The sequence below is a fragment of the Colletotrichum scovillei genome (genome assembly GCF_011075155.1).
Source record: "Colletotrichum scovillei strain TJNH1 chromosome Unknown Contig00002, whole genome shotgun sequence".
Classification (NCBI taxonomy): domain Eukaryota; kingdom Fungi; phylum Ascomycota; class Sordariomycetes; order Glomerellales; family Glomerellaceae; genus Colletotrichum; species Colletotrichum scovillei.
Window position 1 is genome coordinate 89,481 of NW_023336260.1, and position 23,854 is coordinate 113,334.

The 23,854-nt window shown below is 41.5% G+C and overlaps 3 protein-coding genes across 3 annotated transcripts; 1 reads left to right on the forward strand and 2 right to left on the reverse strand.

Moving 5' to 3' along the window:
• The first annotated feature begins 2,201 nt into the window (after positions 1 to 2,201).
• Positions 2,202 to 4,163, forward strand: HER10_EVM0004683 (uncharacterized protein). Its single transcript, XM_035474319.1, has one exon. It carries the CDS (start codon positions 2,426 to 2,428, stop codon positions 3,956 to 3,958), a length of 1,533 nt encoding a protein of 510 aa, XP_035337143.1. The 5' UTR covers positions 2,202 to 2,425; the 3' UTR covers positions 3,959 to 4,163.
• Positions 4,164 to 4,472: 309 nt separating this feature from the next.
• Positions 4,473 to 6,373, reverse strand: HER10_EVM0000239 (dihydroxy-acid dehydratase; the record flags this gene model as incomplete). Its single annotated transcript, XM_035470031.1, has 2 exons — positions 4,473 to 6,115; positions 6,205 to 6,373. 2 exons carry the CDS (start codon positions 6,371 to 6,373, stop codon positions 4,473 to 4,475), a joined length of 1,812 nt encoding a protein of 603 aa, XP_035336788.1.
• A 633-nt stretch (positions 6,374 to 7,006) lies between these two features.
• HER10_EVM0009678 (NAD dependent epimerase/dehydratase) lies at positions 7,007 to 7,912 on the reverse strand (the record flags this gene model as incomplete). The annotated part of the gene is made up of 1 exon (XM_035479158.1): positions 7,007 to 7,912. One exon carries the CDS (start codon positions 7,910 to 7,912, stop codon positions 7,007 to 7,009), a length of 906 nt encoding a protein of 301 aa, XP_035337559.1.
• Between the last annotated feature and the right edge of the window lie 15,942 nt (positions 7,913 to 23,854).

The window sequence follows — 23,854 nt, forward strand, 5'->3', positions numbered from 1 at the left end:
AGTAAGCAACTGATCGTGCCCAAACAAAATTCCATACAATGAGATCATTTGGAGGGATAATAGTATTCTAGAAATGACCTCTGTATGGCTTCGCCCTTAGCATTGCGCCGTTGAGTGTTTGGCTGCTTTGATGGTGGTATCCCGCATCCGTGCTGTGCTAGGATCGGACCCGTAATATCATCGCCGTTTTCGGAGAAATGGAGAACCCAAGTACACGTTGCGGTCGATTGAAGTCCACTTGAGGCTGTCCTCTAGACGGAGGTTGCTGGGTAATAGACATTAGGAATCCCGAAAACCCAGTTGGGTCATTGGAAAATGAAGACCTGGCCTTTCGTACCGACGCACATCGCATCCCGCTGCTTCATGGTGGCGTGACGACTATAGCAGTACCACAAATCTGGCCATCCGGCTTTGGGTGTATAGTGAAGTTGACTCGAAGAAAATCACCAAGTGCCAGGATTGATGTTGGGATGTTGTTCATGGTGGAGGCAGTTGTGAGTTGTGTAGGGATCAGGGATTAGCAAGCCACTGTTTGTTAGATACGCGTTTAAATACTACTATCGTTAACCTCGATAGTGAGAAGACTATCGTTAGTCTACTAAGGTCGACGAAAAGCTAGAGTTTATAGTTTCTGGGTTACTGTTATAGATAAGCAGAAGATAGTAATTTACGGGGTTCGAAGATTACAGGGTTGTTTTAAGGGCGGGGCACTACTTACTCTTGGAAGAAGAAACGGGATTGAGGAATGAGGAACAGGAAACAGTTCCTTGCTTACCTCTGCTTCAATGAAATCGATGAGCTTCCCCTGTATGTTTCCCTATTTAGATCTACAACACATCGATGTGTATACAAGACGTCGTGCCAGACAGAATGCTACCTTGCTGAAGGCTGACACTTGACAAAGAAGGGATCATGCGTTTATGACTCTCATTCCTCGTCGCAGTGTTCTTATGCCTACCGATGCCCAACAACATTATAATCGCACTTAGATATTTATGGTCTCTATCTGGTAAGGCACTGTAAGAAGGATTTGTAGGATATGTATACTCATTAAGCGACGTACCCATCAATGTATATCCCTAAAACAAAAGACGGGGAAAAGCCACTCCATAGGTCCATCAAAAATATTCACTAAAGACATACAACACCAGGTATTCGCTGGTCGTCACCGACCCAACTACTAATCCGGCCCTCATTAGCTTATCTATGGGAGAGCGGACGGGATCCCGAGTTCTCCAATGGGTTTGGTCGTACGTGGTTTGAAACGAACAGCTTGGTTATTCATAGTCCTCTGCTCACGCCTCGAGCCAGCCAGCCTCCCTTGAATCTCAGCGTAAGTGAATCTCTTAACGGCATACACAGAGCCCGGCATATCCGTACCGCACAGCCTATCACAGAGCATAGTATGCGCAACATGTTTGGCAGGACACGCTACAAAAGTTCCGTGAAGTGGAACTATTATTTGCCGTGATAGCCGAGATAAGAGCCGGATTGCCCCCACAATCGGCCTTGTCCGCGCGGCATCTCACAGATAAGCGCCGTCCTCATATTCCGAGGTGCCAAGTTACAACTTACCGCACACTAGATGACTATTCTCCCGAGCTGGCATGCCATTGTGCCGTTCTGCTATCAGCCATCAGTGGATCAAGATAGTGGTTTCCCATAGCTCCTTACCTCTTACCCCACCCCCCTTTGATAATTACGGGGTAAGCTTTCGGGATTACCTAGCTGGGCCTTCGCCGGTGCGACTGCAACCCGACTGACGATCAAGTGTCTTTTGAACATTCATATACATATTGGAGAATGAGTGGCGCTCAGCCCTCAATCGTCAATTTCTGGGCTGATGCCGGATAACCCGAAGAGTTTTAGTCGAGAGTCACACAACCGCAGCTTGAGCCCTTCTGATTAAGATTCAACAGGGATTGGACTTGACAGGAAGATACCAAAAGACGCAAAGACCAAAGAAAGATGAGAATTGAATTTCGAGTATCTAATAAGGTAGCGGACGGATACGCCTCAAATCGATACCGTAGAGTGCCTTGCTCCAAGCAGACTGGACTCAACGAAGAATGCGCGACGTGAGGAGGTGTGGGGTGTGGCACGCGACAATCTGAAAACCCGCAAATCACCTTCCGCCAGGCGTTAGGGCGTCCACCCGGGATGGTGGGTAGCATTGAAGATGAGCCCACCAAGATAGTGGTGAAAAATTGTATGCGCACGAGTGCTCCACCTGGGCGGCGACCAGACGATTCAATATAATGTCAGATCCCCGCCTTGGCGACGTTTTTGTGCCAAGAGACTTGCAGCCTCGTTGACTAGGTCTAATCTAGACCGTTGTTGCTTTTGTCGACTCCGGTCCTTTTGCGACTTTACACCGAATCGACGCTGAGAACGAAAATCCCGGTCACGACGACGGCCTTTTGCCATGGAACGCTTCGAAGAGAAAGGCATGGGCGAAAAGACGTCGCCTCAGGCTTCGCTCGAGGCGGGCAGCAGCGACCGTCCGAGGGAGGGTGGCATCTTGGCCGCTTTGCGACGCTTTGAGGGCAGAATGGATAAAGCTCTAGGGGTCGAGTCGCATGCCATTGACCGCAAGACGGACGCAGACAAGAAGCCCGTCAAGTGGCACGAGGAGCTGACCATGGCTCTCCTGTGGGCAAGTGGTACGATGGGCATCAGCTGTTTTGCCACTGGATTTCTCGGCTGGGAGTTTGGTCTTGATTTGCAGCGTGCCATTCCTATCTACATCTTTGGTTCCATCCTCGGCGGCGCCGTGTCTGGATACTGTGCCACGTTCGGTGCAGCAACTGGTCTGCGTCAAATCTCCGTCTCACGATTCAGCTTTGGCTGGTGGCCAAACAAACTCATTGCCTTCCTAAATGGCCTGGAACAGCTTGGATGGGCATCGGTCGGCTCCATCAGTGGCGGATTAGCTCTGACCGCCGTGGCTGATGGTCGCATTTCGCTAGTCGTCGGTGTCATCATCATCGCCGTCGTATCTCTTTTGGTCAGCTTTCTCGGTCTGCGCTACATCTTGATCTATGAGCGGTACGCGTGGCTCATCTACTTCATCATCTTCATGATCATCTTTGGCATGGTTGGCCCGTATGCTGACGACGTCACGCCGGCCCAGGTCACGGGCGCCGACCTTTCTGCCAGCGCCCTCTCACTTCTTGCCGTCGTTTATGGAAGTTCTGCCTCATGGGCCACCATGGTGTCCGACTACTACGTCCAGTACCCGACCAATGTATCCAGGTTCAAAGTCTTTGCACTCACGACACTCGGCATTGCCATTCCTACCTCTATTGGCATGACTGCTGGCGCCGTGGTGGCCAGCTCCCTGAACAACCAGACGGCCTGGAAAGACGCATATGAGAACCAGGGTCTTGGATTCCTGATCCGAGACATGCTACACCCGCGCGGATTCGCCAAGTTTCTACTCGCCATCTTCTCCTTCAGTGGCATCAACACCAACATCATCTCCCTCTACTCTGCGGCCATCTCATTCCAGCAAATGGCTCGTCCTTTCGCCCAAATACCTCGGTTTCTTTGGACTTTCCTCTGCTTTGCCATTGTGATTGGTCTGGCTCTCGGTGGTCGCAGCCAGCTAAACACCTATTTGCAGAACTTCCTCAGCTTGCTAGGCTATTGGTGCACGAGCTACTTTGTCATCTTGCTTATAGAGCATTCCATCTTTCGACGTGGAGACTTTGCCAATTACGATCTCGATGGCTGGAACGACCCGAGCCGCTTGCCTCTTGGCATTGGAGCTAGTGTCGCCTTTTTGGTCGGGGTGGTCGCATGGTGCATGGGCATGGTCGAGACTTGGTTTGTGGGACCCCTTGGCGGCTTGATTGGCGAATCTGGGGGTGATATTGCCAACGAAATGACACTTGTTGTTACCGCTGTGGCATATCTGCCTGCTCGTTATTTGGAGTTGAAATTATTCGGGCGATAGGTACGGAGTGGAAAATTCTAAAAGAAGAGCTCTAGGCGGGAAAGGGCTGGCTTTACGTTCAGAACATGGACCAGCTACCTTTACGACTTGAGGCGGCACTTTTCCGTGATCAGAAACTTTTTCAACCCGCGTTCACATAATCTCGCGACTTCAGAATGGGACATTAATGTCACTCAAGCCATATATACTTGACTCAATCTTACCGACTACCTAGATAGTATTCACTGAGCTGAACCAATGTCGACTCCGAAGAATATGCTGCTGGATGGGGTAAATCTCCCAGTGGATGTCCAACCCCGCGTCGTGACATTACCCTGCTACGTGGAGGCGATCGTGGGGGTCAAGTCGGCGGGAAGCCCGTGATCGCGCTGTAATCCGCGTCAAGTTGCCCGAGGTGGGAAAGCTGAAGACGGTTTCGCTTACGGTCTGGGAAGAGAAACAATAACCACGGTCAGACAGAAAGCCGACAAAAGCTCAATGCATACGATAGCTTGTGCATTACAGACCACCTAGTCTAGAACAAGTCGGTCACGGCCCCATCTGAGGCGCTGGATACTAAATGAGCATACTTGGCCAGAGTGCCTCTTGTCACGGGAGGCCTGGGAGCCTTCCAGTGACGCAGTCTCTCCTTGACGTCAGCGTCAGCTACATTCATACTGATTGTACACGTCTCAGCATCGATTGAGATTATATCCCCGTCCTCGATAGCGGCGATGGGCCCGCCGACAGCTGCCTCAGGGACAATATGGCCCACGATGAAACCGTGACTGGCGCCAGAATATCTGCCGTCGGTGATGAGCGCCACGTTTTTGAGGTTGGCTCCAATCAGAGTCGCGGATGCCTTGAGCTGTTCAGGCATGCCGGGACCGCCCTTCGGCCCTTCGTAGCGGACGACAAGGACAATGTTCCTGTCCCTCGGAATGTTGCCGGCGTTGAGCTCCGTGACAAGCTCGGACTCCTTGTTGAAGCAGCGTGCCTCGCCCTCGAAGCGAAGTCCCTCCTTGCCTGTGATCTTGGCCACTGCACCGCCGGGAGCGATATTTCCATGGAGCACGACGAGGTGCCCAGCTGGTTTTATGGGGTCGGAGAGCGGCCGAATAATGTCCTGTTCAAGTGGCAAAGATGGCCACGAGGCAACATTCTCCTCAAGAGTCTTCCCAGTGACCGTGAGCGTCTTTCCGTTGAGGAGACCCCCTGCAATGAGAAGCTTGGTGACCGACGGTACTCCACCGATAAGAAAGAGGTCTTCAATGACGTATTTACCGCTCGGTTTCAGATTAGCGATGAAGGGTGTCTTGCGAGAGACTCGTTGGAAGTCCTCAAGACTGAGGGGCACCTCAGCTGCTCTGGCCATTGCGAGAGTATGTAGAACGGAGTTGGTGGATCCTCCTAGTGCCATCGTAATGACGAGGGCATTTTCAAATGACTCTTTGGTGAGTATGTCCCTCGGCCGGATGTTGCGACGCAAGCAAACTTCAATAGCATCAGCAACCTTGACTGCTTCTCTCATCTTGATTGGAGAAGCTGCCGGAGTACTCGATGAGCCAGTGACCGATAGACCCAGAGTTTCAATGATTGTAGCCAAGCTATTCGCAGTGTACATGCCACCGCACGCACCTGGACCTGGAACAGCCCCCTTTTCGATGGATGTCAGAATTTCCTCTGGCGTGACAGACTTGTCGTCGGACCAAGAGCCCAGCGTGCCGAACAGGTAGGCCCCCTGAGCTTCGTAGCAAGTCACAATGTCAATGGGCTTCTTCAACACCTCGCAGTACCCACCAGCAACAGTGCCTCCATAGACAATGACAGATGGACGATTGTGCCTTGCAACTGCCATGACGCAGCCTGGCATGTTTTTATCGCACCCGGGTATGGCTATAGTGGCGTCGTGTGCCTGCGCGCAGGTTATGGTTTCGATGTTGTCTGCAATGAGCTCGCGTGACTGCAGAGAGAACCTCATGCCTTCATTGCCTTGGGCAATACCATCTGATACGCCCAAAGTGCTGTATTGCCAGGCAATGTACCCCTTCTTCTTGATGGCATCTTTGATGGTCTTTCCCAAGTCGAGGAGGTGCATATTGCAAGGGTTACCTTCCCACCATACTGAAGCAACACCAACCTGAGGACTCCTCTGCATCATCTCCTCGTTAGGAACTCCTGCAGCATACAGCATGGCCTGCAAGAGTCAACGATGTTAGTCTGAATGCACAGAAGATCCTAGTCGGGGCGATGGCTTTCCTTAGCACCAGGGAAGTCATGTTCGCGAGTGAGAAATGTGGAGTACTTGTTAAGGACCGGTTGTCCATCTTCCCAGGTGGCATCATTAGGCGCAATGGGGAACTCGACATATCGAGGGTCGTGGTGTCCTTGATCCTCTCCGGCAGCCGGATGAACCGCATCGAAATTTGAATTCATCTTGAATGATTTGTAACGACTCGACGAGGATGAGAGGTCAGGGCATTCAACTCAAAAGTTATTTTACAGATGAAGAATGGCCAGAATCTCAAAAAAGAGAAGTTACTCAGGTATGACCAGTAGTTTCAAGATTTCCTGGTCGGTCCGGCTACAGACAAACATCCACACAACGTGGGGTGCGGGGTAGTCTGGGTAGAACCCGACCGATTTCCTCACGATATCAGTGTGCCCCTAATCAAAGAATATGAACGCAGTGTTGGTTTACGAAGAGAAAGCTGGGTTTTTGATGGAGCCTCTCCACAGAAAAGTAACGACTAATTGAAATAGGTCGAATTCGATTTGTTGGAACTTCAGAAGGCGGTGCAGTGGAGCAAGCCACGCTGATAAGTGTTGGGGCGAACCCCGCACCAACTCGGGCATAAGTCCGGCACATTTTGCGGGTTCTTGATTCCGAGAAACGGACGCCTACGGGATAATACGGTAGCGACGTCGCGAAGTAACTCGGATGGTATCTTGTTATAGACGGTCAAAAGATGTCTTTTACCTAAGAGAAGCGAAATAGAAATCAGCGCAACGTGTAACATGATCGCCGCTGGCTAATGAACGTCGTTTTCACGATCCCCTTTGCTTGTCTCACACAGTCTTTTTGATGATGGGAATGTATCTCGTCCACGGGTGTTCCTCCCTAAATCCCAACAAGGCTTGAATTTTCTTGTTCGACATCGGGGCCTCGCGCTCACCCATCTCCCGAGTGAAAGGCGTTGATGGACTAATGCGACTCAAGAATGCTGTTGTGACCTCGGTGTTTGTGATGTTGTTATTCGTCGCATTGAAGACCTGCCAGCCCAGGCCGTCTCTCTCAATACCAAGATGGCACATCTGGCCAAGATCTCTGGCATCTATGTAGGACCATCCGTGGACATCCCAAGACTCTGGCTGGTTGATGTAACCAGAAAAGTTTTCAGCATACTTCTCAGGCTCAATGACAGCTCCGATACGGAAGCAGTAGATGTCAACCCCGAACCGATTTGCAAAGCTCCTCGCAATAGTTTCTCCAACGACCTTGGAAAGTGCGTAAGGGTCGGTGGGATTGCAGTCGACCTCCTCGTCGATCGGGAACGAGATGAATTTCCGACGCTCTTCTGCGAACGTGACTCCGTAGACGCAGACACTACTCGCCAAGATTATTTTCTTGACGCCTAACTTGCATGCAGCTTCGATTACATTGTGGATGCTGTTCACGTTTGTCTTGAAGACTTCGCTGTCTGGGGCGAGCAGAGGTCGGGCGTATCCAGCAAAGTGGATGACAGCATCAGGAACTGAAGACTTCTCAAGAGGCTGGCTGAGCCGTAATTGGGAGTGAAGCGCGCTGTACACTTGGCCGGCATCGCTGACGTCGCACCTCATCGTATGAACTGCGGGGTTGTCGAGAGGGGCAATGTCGAGATTCATCACCTCGTGGCCTTCGCGTAGAAGCTCTTGGATGACCCAGCGGCCAGCGATGCCGGAACCGCCCGTGAAGATAATGCGCTTGCCCATGAGAGTGAATGTCTTTTCAAGTCGGCGATGGGATTCTTGAAAAGTGAGGTTCGCAATACAAAGCCCCAAGAACGAGAAAGGAGATGAAGAAGTCGGTACCTTGCTCCAAACTTCAGGGTCCACCTTTTCTTTTTTTGGCCAATTGCCGAATTGCGTTTTAATTGACCTCCGAATCACCAGTTCCACTTAGACCACCCCAGGCAATTAAAGTACTTACCACCCTCAGACTCCTTGATGTCGGATGGACAATTTGCAATGAAACCATAGCCTGAATGGTGGTAGAAGCCCTTCAATCAGACTGGTCGCTGTTTGATTACCATGATACTCACAGGCGGCGTGTGACACAAACATCTAATAAACGTCTTTGAGAGAAGGGAAAGGGCAGGGTATAACCGGGGAAAAGGAGAATCTTCTTTGCCAACATACGCTTGAGTGACGGCGTTATAGTGATGGGGGAAGCAAAGCAGGCAGTCTCCAGGTCCGTTGAATAGCGGCGTAGGCGGTAGTCCAACCGCATGCCGGCCATGCGAAATATAAACCCCTTTTTGTTTTACCTGTCGGATTAGAAGTCCAATTCGACCTCGCGGCAGCGCAGGGGCCACTTATCGATTATATAGTTAATTACTACAACCTATCTAACTTATAATTAAAATCTCCTTTTTATATATATATAATAAAATTATATAGTTAATTAACTTATTATTACGTTAACCTATAGTTCGAATTAATTAATTAATATCCTTATAATAAAAATATTAACACTAATTAATAATTAATTTCTATTATTATAAATTAATAAAGTATTTTATATATAAATAAGACGACCTTTTAAATAGAATATAATAAGAGAATTATATTATTTAGTTTTATAAAAATAAATAATAAAATACGAATCTTTATAATAAAATAAAATAAAGGGATTATAACCTTAATTATTTATAAAAGTCGATGTTTATTATATTAAAATAACTCTTATTAAGTAATAGAAATATTAAAATAACTAAATTACTATTATTAATTTTATATACCTTTTTATTACTTAATTTTATTATAACTAGCCCATAATTAAAAAAATAACCCTTATAATAAAAAAATTACTTATATAATAATTAATTATTTAATTAATTTACGTAATAAATAAGCCTTATTATATAATATAAAAAATACTATATAAATAATAAAAAAATCTTTAAAATATAAAAAGTAATTAAAATCTATTTTTATTTTTATTAATATTTAACTTTATATAAAAATTATAAAATAGTAAAAATTTTATAAATATAACCTCAAGGTTTATAATTTGAATAATCTCTTTATAACCCCTTAACTACCCTTAAAGCATTATTATAAAATATTATATAAAAGATATTATAATAAAAAAGGGGATTTAAAAATTATAATAATTATAAAACCTATTAATTATAAAACTTAAATAAATTAATTAACTTTTAATATTAATATTTTAAACATTTTTAATTCTTAATAAAGTTAAAAAAGCTATAATAGTTATTAAAAAAAATTCTTTAAAGGGTTTTTAAAAAGCTTTTTTATATTACTATTTTATAATATAAAATTACTAATTTTAAAATAAGAAATAAATTATTAATTAATAATAATTTATTTAACGTATATATACGCTTTTAGATTTTAATTTAAAAAGATACTATATAATTAAAACATTATTAAGCTACTTATAAATTTATTTTTAATACTAATTAATTAAGGGTAAAAAGAATTATAAAAGAAATAATAAATAATTATATTAATTAAAACTAATATTAACGAAATAAGGTATAAAAAAATAAAAAAATAAAAGCTCTTAAACTTTAATAAATTTAATAAGTAATAATAATATATTAATATTATAATTAGTAAGTAGTTTTAATATAACCCCGTTAAAATTAAATATACTAGCGTTAATAAATTAAAATACAAGTTAAAATATAATAAGGGTGAGTTAGTTTATAATTTTAAAAAAGATCTTTATTTTATATAATTAAATAAAAATTAACCTAGAGTATTAAAAAGTAAATATATAGAAGTTTTAATAATCCTAATAGTAAATAAATTAATATAATACTAATTTATATTATAAAAATCTATATTTAAAAAGTCTTAAGGGGTAGCCCTATTTTATAAAATTATTAATAACCTAAATAATTAAAAAAAGTAGTTTATTAATATTAATTTAAACGTTATAAAGAGGGTTAATTAATTCCCTTATTATTAAAGCGTTTTATTAATATAAGGGTAATATAAAAGCTTATCTTATAAAATACTTATTATAATAATTATTATTAATAAATTTATATTATAAGATTAGTACTAAGTTAATAAAGTAATATTAAAATACGATAAGTTTAATAAAAAGTAAATTAACTAAACTTTTTATTACAAATTATTAATAATAATATATTAATATTAGCCGTAATACAGGTTAAGGAATTATTTTTAATAAGTAATTAATAATAATCTTATTAATTTTTATAACTAACTTAGTAATATTATTAATACGTAGCTTATTATTAATTAACTAACGAAGTATAAAATTAATTATATAAAGTTAATATAATTATTTTAATATATAAGAGGTTTATTAAGAGGATAATTTAATAATTATAAGTATATAATAATTTATAAACCTTATAAAAATATTCTTTAAAAAGAAATATACTTAGGGAGGAAGTATAAGGTTTTATAAAAACCCTTATAATATTTTTAATTATTATAAAAAGTTAATATTAAAAAGTAATAGTATTATTTAATAATTAATATTATATTAATTAATAAGGCTATAGAATATTATTATAAAATAATATATATATATAATCGAACTAACTTTTTAGTATTATTAATATAATCCGAGACTATTTTAAGATTTATAATAAAAATTTAAAACTCTTATCTAAGCTAAGGGTATTATTATTTAGATTTATAATTAAAACGATAAAAAAATTAAAGCTTAAGATTTTTAAAAAGCTTATTAACTATATTAATAAGTTAATAAAAATATAACTAAATAAGGAAATAAATAAATAAAAATTAGATATTTTTATATTATAATATAAAGAATCCTAGAAACGAGGATAATTCTATACTAATTATTAAAAAATATAAAATACTTTATTTAAAATTAAGATCATTAAGGTCTAAATACTTTACTAAGTATATTTCTAATTTTATAATAGCCTTTATTAATAATATTAAGTTAATTATATATATTAAAGTAAAAAATGAAGCTAAATATAATAATTACTAAGCTAGAGGTAAACTCTTTAATTAGTTATTAATTTAATTTAAAATAAAAATAATAAAGGGAGGTATTTTATATATAAAAGATAGCTATTAATTAAATAATTATATTAAAAAGAGTATATTAAATTATATAAATAATATAAAAAATAAAAAAACATAAAATAAAATAAATAGTAGTTAATTTAACTACTTCCTCGTTATTTATAAGGGTAATAAGTAAAAGGAGCAAATAGTACTACTAAAATAAGTTATTTTAAAAAATATTAAAAAAATAATAAGAATTTAACCCTATATATAAAAGAAATTAATAATAACGAATTTAATAATCTTAACTATTCCTTTTTTATTTTATTAATTATTAAAAGATATATTATATTAAATAAACGAGGGGTAATATAATGTTACGGCCAGCTAGTCGTAGTGAGTATGTTAGCAGAAGTTGAGGCTGCGATAACTAAGTAAACAGTGTCGTAGTCGTGGATAGCTTCCCTGAAGCTATGTCTGTAAATCGTAAGGTGGGTAAGGCTTCGGTGATCAATCGTAGTCTTGTCAGAAGGGGTTCTCAGTGAAGATAGCTGAAAGCGATCGTAAGATCTGATACTAAGTTGATTGCTGAAGAAGCTATGGAAGTCTGTCCTTGTGCCCGGCTCAAGTCCACACTATATACAAGTCTCGTTCCTGAACATATTCTTTGTCCGTATGTTTACCCAACGGTTCCCGTGTTCTGAACATACGGGTTCCGTATCGTGAAAGGACGGACCCCGTATCTCGAACGTACGGGTTCCTTATCTCTTATCGTCACGTGACTTGTCCCATAGTTCTTCCGTCCCGAGAGTCGCCCTGAGTTCGTGTTCCCGCATATATGGTGTGGTAGCCGCCGTAGGTCCTGTGGGGCAGGCCCTGGCCTTGTCATGCGTGTTGGGTCGTAACATCAGCTCCTCAAAGGTCTAGTCCTCTAGGCCTATAAGTAGGTCCCTTGTTCCCAGGTTGGGGAATCATCAAGCTTGCCTTTCTAGCGCAATGTGCTGACACGATGTCAGGTCGTGTTGAAAAACGTTCTTTGAAAAACACTATCTCGAAACTTCGGTCGGCTTGTGACGACGTGTTTGATCGTTTGGTTCTAGCGACGTTATGCCCTGCACTCGGTGTTTTCGCGCCAAACGTCCATGTCGGATGGCTGATGGCGCCAAAACGTGCCAAGGCTGCAAAACCTGAAGCGTTCTTGCGATGGTCTCGTTGTGGCATCGAGTCGTTCGTGCTTCCGCCGTTGTTCCGGTTTCTTAGGCTGACTATTTCGTAGTGCAACGGCTGAGTGACCAGCGTCAAGAATGGGAAGAGAAGGAGGAGCAGGCTAGCGACGCCTTGCTCGATCTTCATGAAAAACTGGCTCGGATACAGTCAGAGGTTGCTGAGGCAGCGGGCCGTCTTGCTCGTATCCGGGCGATCCGAAAGAAAGTGAAGGAGAGGCATGTGGAAACTTTTGCTCGTGGTATGCAGGAGTTGGAAGAAGAGGATGGTGTTCTTCCTGCGCTGGATGCTCACGAGCGGTGGGTCGTGAGCGATCTCCAGGCTGCTGGCGTTTCTAATGATGCCGACTGGCCTTCTTTCGGGATTGGCGACGAGTTCGCGTCCCTGGGGCCGTTGGTGTCGTCTTCTGGTAATCCTCGAGAAGCTGTCGAGAGTTCTGGAGGTTCGTGACGGGTTCCCATGTGTTTTCCTCGTGTCCGTAGTTTTCCATTTGATTAAGAATTCTTTTGTTTCGTTCCTGACTCTATGGTCGATGATTTTTCGACTTCGTATTCTGGTTCATTGGGTTCCACGATGATGCAATCTTCTGTGTGTGAGCCCTTAGGTGCTGGTTCGAGAAGTGAAATGTGAAAGACTGGATGACACTTCATCGTGTCTGGTAGTCTCAACTTGTAGTTGTTTGAGACTTTCTGAATGATTTCGAAAGGTCCGAGCTTTTTGTAGTCCAGTTTGTCGCTTGGTCGTTTTGTTTTGATGTTGCGGCGAAGGAGGTAGGCGCTATCTCCCTCTTCAAGGTTGGTCCTCCAATCCTTGATCTATTCGCGTTTTTCTTCATGCGTTGACGTACAAGCTCGAGATCCAAAGATGCTTTCTTCTGGATTTCTTTGAGTTTTGCCACGCTGGCCACTGCTTTAACAGCTTGTGGTCCTTGTCGTGCTTCTCCGTACACTGTTGGCTGATATCCGTAGTTCAAGTAGAACGGGGATTCTCTTGTGCTTTCGCCAACTGCACTGTTGTATGCGAATTGGGCCATTGGTAATGTTACCCAGTTGTTCTGATCGTAGTTCACATAACAACGGAGGTATGTCTCGAGAATCTGGTTGATTCTTTCTGTCTGTCCATCGGTCTGCGGGTGGAAAGAGGTTGACAGTTTGTGATCTGTACCAAGTTGCGAGATCAGGGATCTCCAAACTTTGAAGTAAACAGAGAGCCTCTGTCAGAGATAATTTCCTTCGGCGTACCGTGGTTGGCAACAACGATTTTGAGGAACGTGTACGCTCCTCTGCGCTGCTGGCCTCTTTGTAAGGTATAAAGTGGGCGAACTTGGTGAGTCGATCGACTATAACCAAGATGCTGTCGTACCATACGTTCGTGAGTGGTTCTTTGGACTTTGGTAGTTTGACGATAAAGTCCCATGAGATTGATTGCCATGCTTCCGTTGGTGGTTGCAATGGTTGCAGCTCGCCATAGGGCTTGTGCGGGCTGTTCTTGCTTTTCTTGCAGGTCGCACAGTCCTTAATTGCTTCCGCAATTTCTGCGCGTGTGGCGGATTTGTCGTAGTGCTGGCGAATCCGTTTCCACGTTTTGGTAACTCCTTGGTGACCGTGTGCAGGTGCACTGTGAATTTCCATGATGAGCTCAGGGGTCATCCTTCCAGTCGGGCTGGTACTGATCCTTCTGGCTATCATAAGAAGCTTCGTAGTTGGTACAAGGCTACCGTCTTCTTCTTGTTTGAGGATAACCTGTGTCTCCTCGGGGACCGTGACTTCGTGGTCGGGTCTTCTGCTGAGAGCGTCTGCTCTGCTGTTTTCTGAACCTTTCCGATAAATGATTCGGAAGTTGTATTCAGATAGGAACTCGCTCCATCTGACTTGTCGTTTGTTCAGGTTCTTGTTTGTCGTGAAGTTCGCGAGATTCTTGTGGTCTGTGTAGACTGTGACTTCATGCTTGGTTCCGGATAACTGTGGTCTCCATTCTCGAAATGCTTCGATGATGGCCATCAGTTCTTTGTCGTGGATTGCCAATTCAATTCTGCTCCGTGAAATGCTTTGGAGTAGAAACAACATGGGTGAAGCTTTCCTTGTTCGTCTCGTTGTCCCAAGACCGCTCCCATGGCGAAGTCTGAGGCGTCAGTCTCGACTTCAAAGGGCTTCCGGGGGTCTGGAATTCTGGTAACTGGTTCCGAGACGACCATATTTTTGACCTTGGTGAATGCTTCTTCGCACTTGGGATCCCAAATGAATGGGGCATCCTTTCGTGTCAAGTTGTTGAGAGGTCTGACGATGTTGGCATAGTCCTTGAGAAATCGTCGATAGAAGTTGACGAATCCCAAGAATCCTTGTACGTCCTTGACGTTCTGCGGTGTAGGCCAGTCCCTGACTGCTTCCACCTTTGATGCTTGCATGTGGATTTGTCCTGGCGTGATGGTGTATCCGAGGAAGTCTACCTTCTGTACGTGAAACTCGCACTTGGAGGTTCGGCGTACAGTTTGGCATCCTGGAGTTTCTGAAATACCATGTGGACATGCTCCTTGTGTGTTTCGAGGTCGGGAGAGAAGATGAGAACATCATCAATGTAGACAACAACAAAGATGTCAACGAACTCCCGGAGTACGTGGTTGACCATCGTTTGAAAGGTTGCCGGAGCATTGGTAAGTCCGAAGGGCATGACGAGGTACTCGAAGAGTCCTCTGCGAGTCCGAAATGCCGTCTTCCACTCGTCTCCTTCCTTGATTCGAATCTGGTTGAATGCTTCCTTGAGATCTATCGCGGTGAACCAGTTGGCTCCGTGAAGTAGGTCTCTGAGCTCAGTGATGAGGGTAAGGATAGCAATTCTTCTTCGTGATTTCGTTGAGTTTCCTGTAGTCGATAACTGGTCTCGATTTTCCTCCTTTCTTTGGTACGAAGAATAAGGGAATCCTGCGGGGATTTCGAAGGTCGAATATGTCCTTTTCGAGCTTCTCGTCGATGTACTCGTCGAGATAGTCTTGTTCTTCTTGATTCATAGGGTATATTGGATAGAACCCGGGTTGCGTTCCTTCTTTGAGTTCGATTTCCATATCCCAGCTGCTGTGTTCTGGTAACCCTGTTTCTTCAGGTTCCATGAATAGTTTCGTGTATATCCGGTACTCCTCGGGTATAGTCTGGAGTCGTTGCGATCCTCGATCGTCGGTACCGGGTGCGAACATCCTGTCGTCTTCTATCGTCCTGATGAAGGCTATGTATCGTGTTTGTTCTTGTTCTTCAGGTGTTGCTTGAAATCCGTTTGAACCCTTTTTCTTAGGTCGTTCAGTGACTGGATTTTCCCATAGGACCTGGCCAGTGGTCCAATCTATCCGTGGGTTGTGTTTTCGTAACCACGAGATTCCTAGGATGACGTCGATGTCTCCAATCTCCGTGATGTCGTACTGTAGTTGTTCTTGTTGATCGTTGATATATGTCGAAAGGTGTACGGTCTCTCGATTGACATATCCGTCATCATAGTCAACTCTTTCTCCTTCTACCGTTTGTAGTTTGTATGGATTGTCCTTCCATACCCATGGTAGGTCGAGTTTGTTCATTACTCTTGGTGATATGAAACTTCCTTGTGCGCCGCTGTCGATTATAGCGCGCAGTCTGTGTCCGTATTTCGAGTTTGACCCATAGGTGTGCGTCGTTGCACTGTCTGGTTGCACATAGGAACTTGTCTTCGATTTTCGCCTTTCGTCGTTCCTTTGCGATTGGCCTTCCTAGTTTTTGACAGTCTGTTTCTCAGTCGTGCTTCTTGTTCAATTTGTTCCTCTCGTTCCTCCAGGCTTGGGATTTGGGAACGTAGTGGATCTGACAATGGTCGTGTCTACATTCGTCCCATTCCATGTCGTTGCTGTTCTGGCATCGCATAGGAAAGCATGGGTCTGGTTCGAATGTTGCCTTGTCGAGTCCATTGAAGTATGTGAGCGTCCAGTTCGGTAGTTGGTCGTCGACGTAGACGTCCTTGATAGGTCGGTCGTCGCGTCTTCGGGGGTAGAAGCGACTTTCTTTCTTGGGTGAGAGATGCCAGAGACACTTATCGTCGAGGCATTCTGCCCAAAATAATTCTTCGTGGAATGCGTCCTTGGTGTTGAGCAAGGAGCTATCTCCTTTGACTAGTGGTGTCATAGGTACTTCCTTAGGTTGACTAGTTCCGTGGAACTGTACTGTCTGGTCGTCTTCGTACGGATCAATGTTCTTACACCGTGGTTCTTCGGGTTCCTCATCAGAGCTGGTGTCGTCCACACTAGGATAGAATCCATGGTCGATCTCCGTCTGAGCACGTCGTCGAGCGACGTCGCGAGGTTCGTCCGAATCATAGGGTGATTCTTCGTCGAAGGTGTGGCTGCTGGAGCCGATCTCAAGTTCGTCCTTCTTGAGTCGAAAGTCTACCTTTCCATTCTTGATTTCGAAGTCAAGATTGGGCCTCTTGATTACTTCGATTTTGTCTTCGCGTTCTAGGTTCTTGAGTTGTTCTTTGACCTTGCGAATGAATTTTTTGTTTCCGTCGTCTCGTCGCATCACACAGATGGATTTGGTCGGGATGTCGTCCGATGGGGTCCCTTCTTCCTAAGGGATTGTTTCTTGTTGTTTCGTCGTGCCATGTGGGCGAGATTACCCATGATTTCTTCTGTGTCAGGGCCTCTTTCTTCGAATTTGAGGAGTTGCTCCTTGTACTTGCCTGAAGTCTTTGCATGATTCTTTCTTCAAGGAGATGAAGGGTATCCTTCATGATGGGGTCTGTCTTGGCCTTCTCTTCTATATTCTGGCAGATTTGAGAGAGTATGGCGACACATTCGATGTTGTTATCCTCGAGGGTGAGAGGTCGGTAGATGGGTATCTCTTCTTCTTTGGTTGCCACCGCTAGGGTCTTGACAGGTGGTGGGGTGGTGTCGTATCCGGGTCGTTCGTTGTTCTTGGGTTTTAGGGTACCATCCGGTTTGTTCCTTACTGTCTTGGTGAATAAGGCAGTTGTCGTCGTAACAAGCCGTCCATGAGAGTTGTGCGTGGGAATTTCCTTGCTCGCGATATTGGCTCGTTTTTCTGGAACGGGTTGGTGTTGGATGCGTTTGGGTTGTCGGCAGTCTCTAGCCATGTGTCCTGGCTTGTCGCAGTTGTAGCATTTGAAGTCCTTCCTGGGGCGGTTGTCTTCTCTCTTGGCGACACTGAGATCCATGGGACCGTCATGTTGTCCGTAGGCAGTGCTTTGTCGGTTGTTGTTCCAGTTGTTGCGAGGTCGCTGGTTCGCCTGGAAACTGCGTTGAGGTTGCCATTGGTACTTGCGTCCGGTGTTAGGTCGTTCCTTCCTTTCCTTCTTGCGTTCATAGAGTCGGTTGTCAATTCTGATGGCGAGTTCTCCGTACTGAAGGAAGTCTTCTGGTCTGTCGAGCTTGACCAGCTCGTCCTTGACTTCGTCCTTCAGTCCTTGGTAGAACATGAACATTTTGGTGTCGTCAGTGAGGTCCAGTTGGGCACTGAGACGTCTGAATTCGGCGGAATATTCCTTTGCCGATTTGGTTTGTCGTAGCTGCGCTAGGTCGCGTTCAGCTTGTCGTTTCTCGTCAGGGTCCTGGAATAGGGACCTGAGCTTCTTCGAATCCATTGAAGTTACTGTAGATGTCGCGTACTTCAGTAGAGCACTCGTCAAGAGTTTCTTTGCTGAGATATTCTTCCTGGATAGGTTCAAACCACTTGAGGGCTCGTCCCCTGAGGAAGCTGGCGGCGTGCACAACTTTCTCGGTTTCGCTGGTGAAGTCTCCGTGATGGAAGTTCTGATAGTTTTTGACTTGAATCAGAAATCCCTTGAGAGTACCTGGGGTGCCGTCATAGGTGATGGGTGCGCTGAGTTTGAGTTTCTGTCGTCCTCCTGGATGGGGTACCAATGATGTTGGCAGCGGCTCGGAGTGTTGACCTCTCCTGAAGCGCCTGAACATTGGTACTTGCTTCTTGTTCTCTGAGTCGGATGACTTCGTTCTCCAGGTCCTGAATGCGCTGAGGCCATTCCCGAACTGCTGGATCATGATCTTGAGGTTTTGGAGCTCATTCGCGGTTTCGTTGTAAGTCAAACCCCCCACTTCCCGGCACCCCTGTTTCTGGCACCCACAAAGCGAAAATCCACCACAACGCAATGCCCACCCCAACCTCCTTTTATCACAACATTTTCAATTCGAGTCCAAATGGGCTCATTTTTGCACATACCTTCTTCTATATCTAATGCCTCAATATACCGAAGATCAGCTTCGTCAGGCTCTCGAGGACATCTCAAACGGCAAGAGTCAAAGAGAGCCTCATTGGAGTATGGGATACCACGATCAACCCTCCAACTACGTCTCCAAGGTGGTCAGACTAGGAAAGTGGCTTTTGCTGACTGGCAGAGGCTGTCTCCTGACCAGGAGAGAAGCTGGCACAATGGGTTCGCATTCAGGCTTCGCTGGGCCTCGCACAACGCACCAACAGGTGAAGGAATTCGCAGAGCGAGTTCTGGCTGCTGCTGGGGATACCAAACCATTAGGAAAAGGCTGGATCTATGCCTTCGTGAGAAGGAACCCTATCATTAAGGTTCAGAGAAGTCGTTCCATCGATTCTAGACGCGTTAATGGGGCATCTACTGAGGTCATTAGGAACTGGTTTAAGTTCCTTGCTATCCCTGAGATCAAGGACATCAAACCAGCCAACAGATATAATATGGATGAGACTGGCATCCTCGAGGGTCAGGGAGCTAATGGGTTAGTGCTGGGCATGGCTGAGACGACGTCTGTTCGCAAGAAACAACCTGGGTCGAGGGCATGGGTCTCTATCATTGAGTGTATCTCAGCCTTGGGTAGGGCACTTCGTCCTCTTATCATTTTCAAGGGAAGACGGTCCAACAACAGTGGTTTCCATTACATCTGGTTCCATACGATGGGTGGGAGTTTACAGCAACAGATAATGGCTGGACTACAGACTTAACTGCCATTGAATGGTTAGAGAAGGTGTTTATCCCACAGACTATGCCCGAGGCTGAGGGCGAGGCTCGACTGTTGATTGTGGATGGGCATGGGAGTCATACGACGACAGACTTCATGTGGAATTGCTATATTAACAATATCCATTTACTGTTCTTACCACCACACTCCTCTCATGTCCTCCAGCCACTTGACCAGTCTGTCTTCAGCCCTGTTAAGTCAGCCTATCGGAAGGAGCTCGGTTACTTGTCTCAATGGAACGACTCTACCATTATAGGTAAAAGGAACTTCCTGGACTGTTACCAGAAGGCTCGACTTGCTGGTCTATCAGTCTCGAACATCAGAAGTGGTTGGAAGTGGACTGGTCTACACCCTGTAGCGATGGTTAAGCCCTGATGAACCCTATGGTATTACCTGAGCCTTCTGCTAAGCCCACCACACCCAAACCAACCAGTCGGGGCAAAAAGCGATGCCATAATGGTCAACAAACTACCCTGTTGAGCCATGGGATTCTGCTTCCTCTGCAGTGGTCTGGTCGACACCCAGGAAGCTGGCAGAGCTCAGCGGTCAACTGCACTATACACCCAACTCGACAATGATACCAGCACTCAACGGCTGCTGTTCAGGAAGGTGAAAAAGCTACAGAGCAGGCCTGGCAACTGGCAGCTGCCCAGCAGCTGGCTCACCTGAGGCTCAAGTTACCAACGCTGCAGTTAGGAAGAGGAAGACTGTTCAGATCGATCCCAACACGAAGTTTGCGAACATCAGGGATATCCATCGGGCTCAAATCGAAGCGGGTGAAAAGGAGGTTATTACGGCTGAATCCAGCGACTCTGAATGCCCTAGTGAGGCTGGCAGTTGTATTGTAGTGGGTGTGGTTGAGGATCAATAGTTAATAGTAATGAGGAGGTTGGGTTGTGATCCCATCGTTTTTGTGGGTGCCAGAAACAGGGGGGTGCCAGGAAGTGGGGGGTTTGACTTACATGGTCTGTACCTTGGCGATGTCTGCGTCTCCTTTCTTGACTCTCTCGCGGAGTCGATCGTAGGTCTCTTTTTTGAGGGTGACCTCATCGTCGGAGTCGACGTTCATAGGAGCTGTCTCCATTTCCTCGGCCAGGCTTCGAACAGGTTGCTTGGAAGAGGCTGAAGAGCCCGGGGTAGGAGATTTGGCTGAGGCGCGGGACGACATCGTTCGTACTGTTTAGTTAGTTTTTCGTAGAGTGAACTTACTGAACAGGAGCAATCAAAGTGTTACGGCCAGCTAGTCGTAGTGAGTATGTTAGCAGAAGTTGAGGCTGCGATAACTAAGTAAACAGTGTCGTAGTCGTGGATAGCTTCCTGAAGCTATGTCTGTAAATCGTAAGGTGGGTAAGGCTTCGGTGATCAATCGTAGTCTTGTCAGAAGGGTTCTCAGTGAAGATAGCTGAAAGCGATCGTAAGATCTGATACTAAGTTGATTGCTGAAGAAGCTATGGAAGTCTGTCCTTGTGCCCGGCTCAAGTCCACTATATACAAGTCTCGTTCCTGAACATATTCTTTGTCCGTATGTTTACCCAACGGTTCCCGTGTTCTGAACATACGGGTTCCGTATCGTGAAAGGACGGACCCCGTATCTCGAACGTACGGAGTTCCTTATCTCTTATCGTCACGTGACTTGTCCCATAGTTCTTCCGTCCCGAGAGGAGTCGCCCTGAGTTCGTGTTCCCGCATATATGGTGTGGTAGCCGCCGTAGGTCCTGTGGGGCAGGCCCTGGCCTTGTCATGCGTGTTGGGTCGTAACATATAAGTTCTTAATAAATAAGCCTTTTTATATAGTTATAATAAAAAAATCCCTTAAGAAATAAGTTTACTAAATATTATAATACTTAATTTAAGAAATATTATATTAAATACTTAAAAGTTATTAATAGATTTTATTTAAAAAATAATAATAAAGGGTTAAGAGCTCCTTTTTATACTCTTTAAAAGATTAAATAATAATACTACTTAAGTATTTTATATTAACGAGTAATATAGTTTAAAAATCTTATAAAATTATTTTAAATATAAGGGTATTATAATAATTAATTAAAAATAAAAGGTAGTTCTAAGCACTTTAAAAATATCCTTAATTATATTAAATATATTAATAGCGGGTATTATAAGAATTAGTTTTAGTTTAAATAAAGAAATATATACCCTAAGTATAATAAAAGTTACTATACGCTTTAATATAATAATTCTCATATCTTATTTATTAATATATTATTCTTATTATACTTAAAAATATAAATAAGTTAAGTATTATATTTAATAATATAAAGAATTAATTATTTAATAATTAGTTTTTAAGTTCGTTAAATAATAATAAGAATATACGTTTATAAAGCTTAAATTAAATATTAAATTTATTAATTATTTTATAAGGTAAGTAAGTAATTATATAAACGTTTTAGACATTTATTAATTATAAAGCTATATAACTCTTTAAATACTTAAAGAACGAGGAAAATAAGAGTTAAAGTAATTAATAAGGGTATATTACTAATACTAAATAAATATATAAAGCCCATGCAAATTTAAATTTAAATTATATAATAACCTTAATTTTAATTAGGAGATCGTTATTAATATTTTTATTTTAATAATTACTTAGTATTATATATTATTAATAAAGCTATAATATTTTAAAAAAGATAATTTTTAAGGGATATATAAGCTAAGACTATTTAGTTTATATTAAAAATATAAATCGATATATATTAAGGATTATTAAATAGGATTAGAACTAATATTAATACTAATTTTAAATTAATAAAAAGAATAATATTATTATTTATAATATATAGTTAAAAATTATATTTATTAAAACGTATTATAATATTAATAAAGTAAAAGGGCTTTAATAATTAAAAGAGTATTTAAAATTATTTATAACGAGAGCCTAATATTATAAATTAGAGTATTTTAAGTAGTACTTAAATATTATAACGATATTATGGGTAAAAGGGCTAATTTTAATATTTCTTATATTTAAAATATACCTAAAAATAATAACGGCCTTATTATTATTACTAAATATAGCTTAATAAGCTTAAGTAATTAAAAAATAATAAAAGTACTTCGTAAAATAAATATAAAATAATAAATTAATAAAATTATTATTACCCATAATAAGCTAAATATAAATACTAACTTTAATATATTATTAAATTTAAATATTAAAGTTTAAAAGAAAATATTAAATAATAAGTAGGCTTATATAAACTAATTCTTATTAATAAATAGTTATATATTATTATTAAGGATCGGAATTAATTACTTAAAATATTAATTATAATAATATGGCTATATTATATTAATTTTAATAAGGATTTTAATATTATAAAAAAACTAAGGAATCCTTTTAGTAACCTAACGATTAAAAAAATTATTTTTAATAAGATTATTATTATAAAATAAATAAATAATAAGGGAAGAGAAGAAGTATACCTTTATTAATAAAAAATAATAAAAAGACTATGGAAAAGGGTACTATTATAATAATTCGTTACTAATAAAAATAAATATTATATTTTATATAGCTAAAAAAAGCCGATTTTACGCTCGTAATATAATTATAAAATACTAATATAATTATAATACTAAAAAGCTATATAAAGGATTAGACCTTATTAAAATAAATATATTATAAAATCGAGGTTTACTAATTTATTTTTATAATCTAGTTAAATACGTAAATATTTATATTTTTAAATTATATATAATATAAGAAATAAAAAAGGGTACCCTTAGTTATATAAGAAATCGAAGTACGTTATTTAGGGTATAGTAATATTAAAAAAGCGATACTACTTACTTAGTTACTTATAATTTAATAATATAACTAATACTTTATAATAATATTAATAATATTATAATAAAAAAGGTACTAAATATAAAATTATAATATTATATAAGTATATATGTAATTAGTTACTAAGCTTATAAAAAAATCCTCGCTTATTTTTTAAGGAAGATAATTAATAAGTATTTAAAAAGTACGATTATTAAAGTATTTAAACTATTATATAGTTTCGTAAAGTTAAGAACTTATTAATAAATAATATATTACGACTTTTATATTAACTAATTATTAATAATTATATTAATATATAATCCTTACTTTTTAATTTTTATATACGTAAACGACTTATTTAGTATTATTAAAATATAAATAAATAATACCCTCGGTTTATTAAATACTAAGTTTATAAAAAGAAAATAAAAGTTTTAAAAATAATATTTATAACTAAGCTAAAAAAATCTTTATAACTAAATCCCTATTAATATTTAATAAAAGATTCTTATAATTAAAGAGGATAATATAATTTTTAATAAAAATAAATAAAAGATTAGTTTTATTAACTTAACCTCTTTTAATTATAAAAATAATATAGGTAAGCTCGTATATAAAGCTTATATTATAAATACTTATTAATTCGAGGCTATTTTTAATTATACTAAAG

Coding starts and splice junctions, on each gene's coding strand:
- HER10_EVM0004683 (XM_035474319.1), top strand. CDS start 2,426: ATGGAACGCTTCGAAGAGAAAGGCATGGGCGAAAAGACGTCGCCTCAG.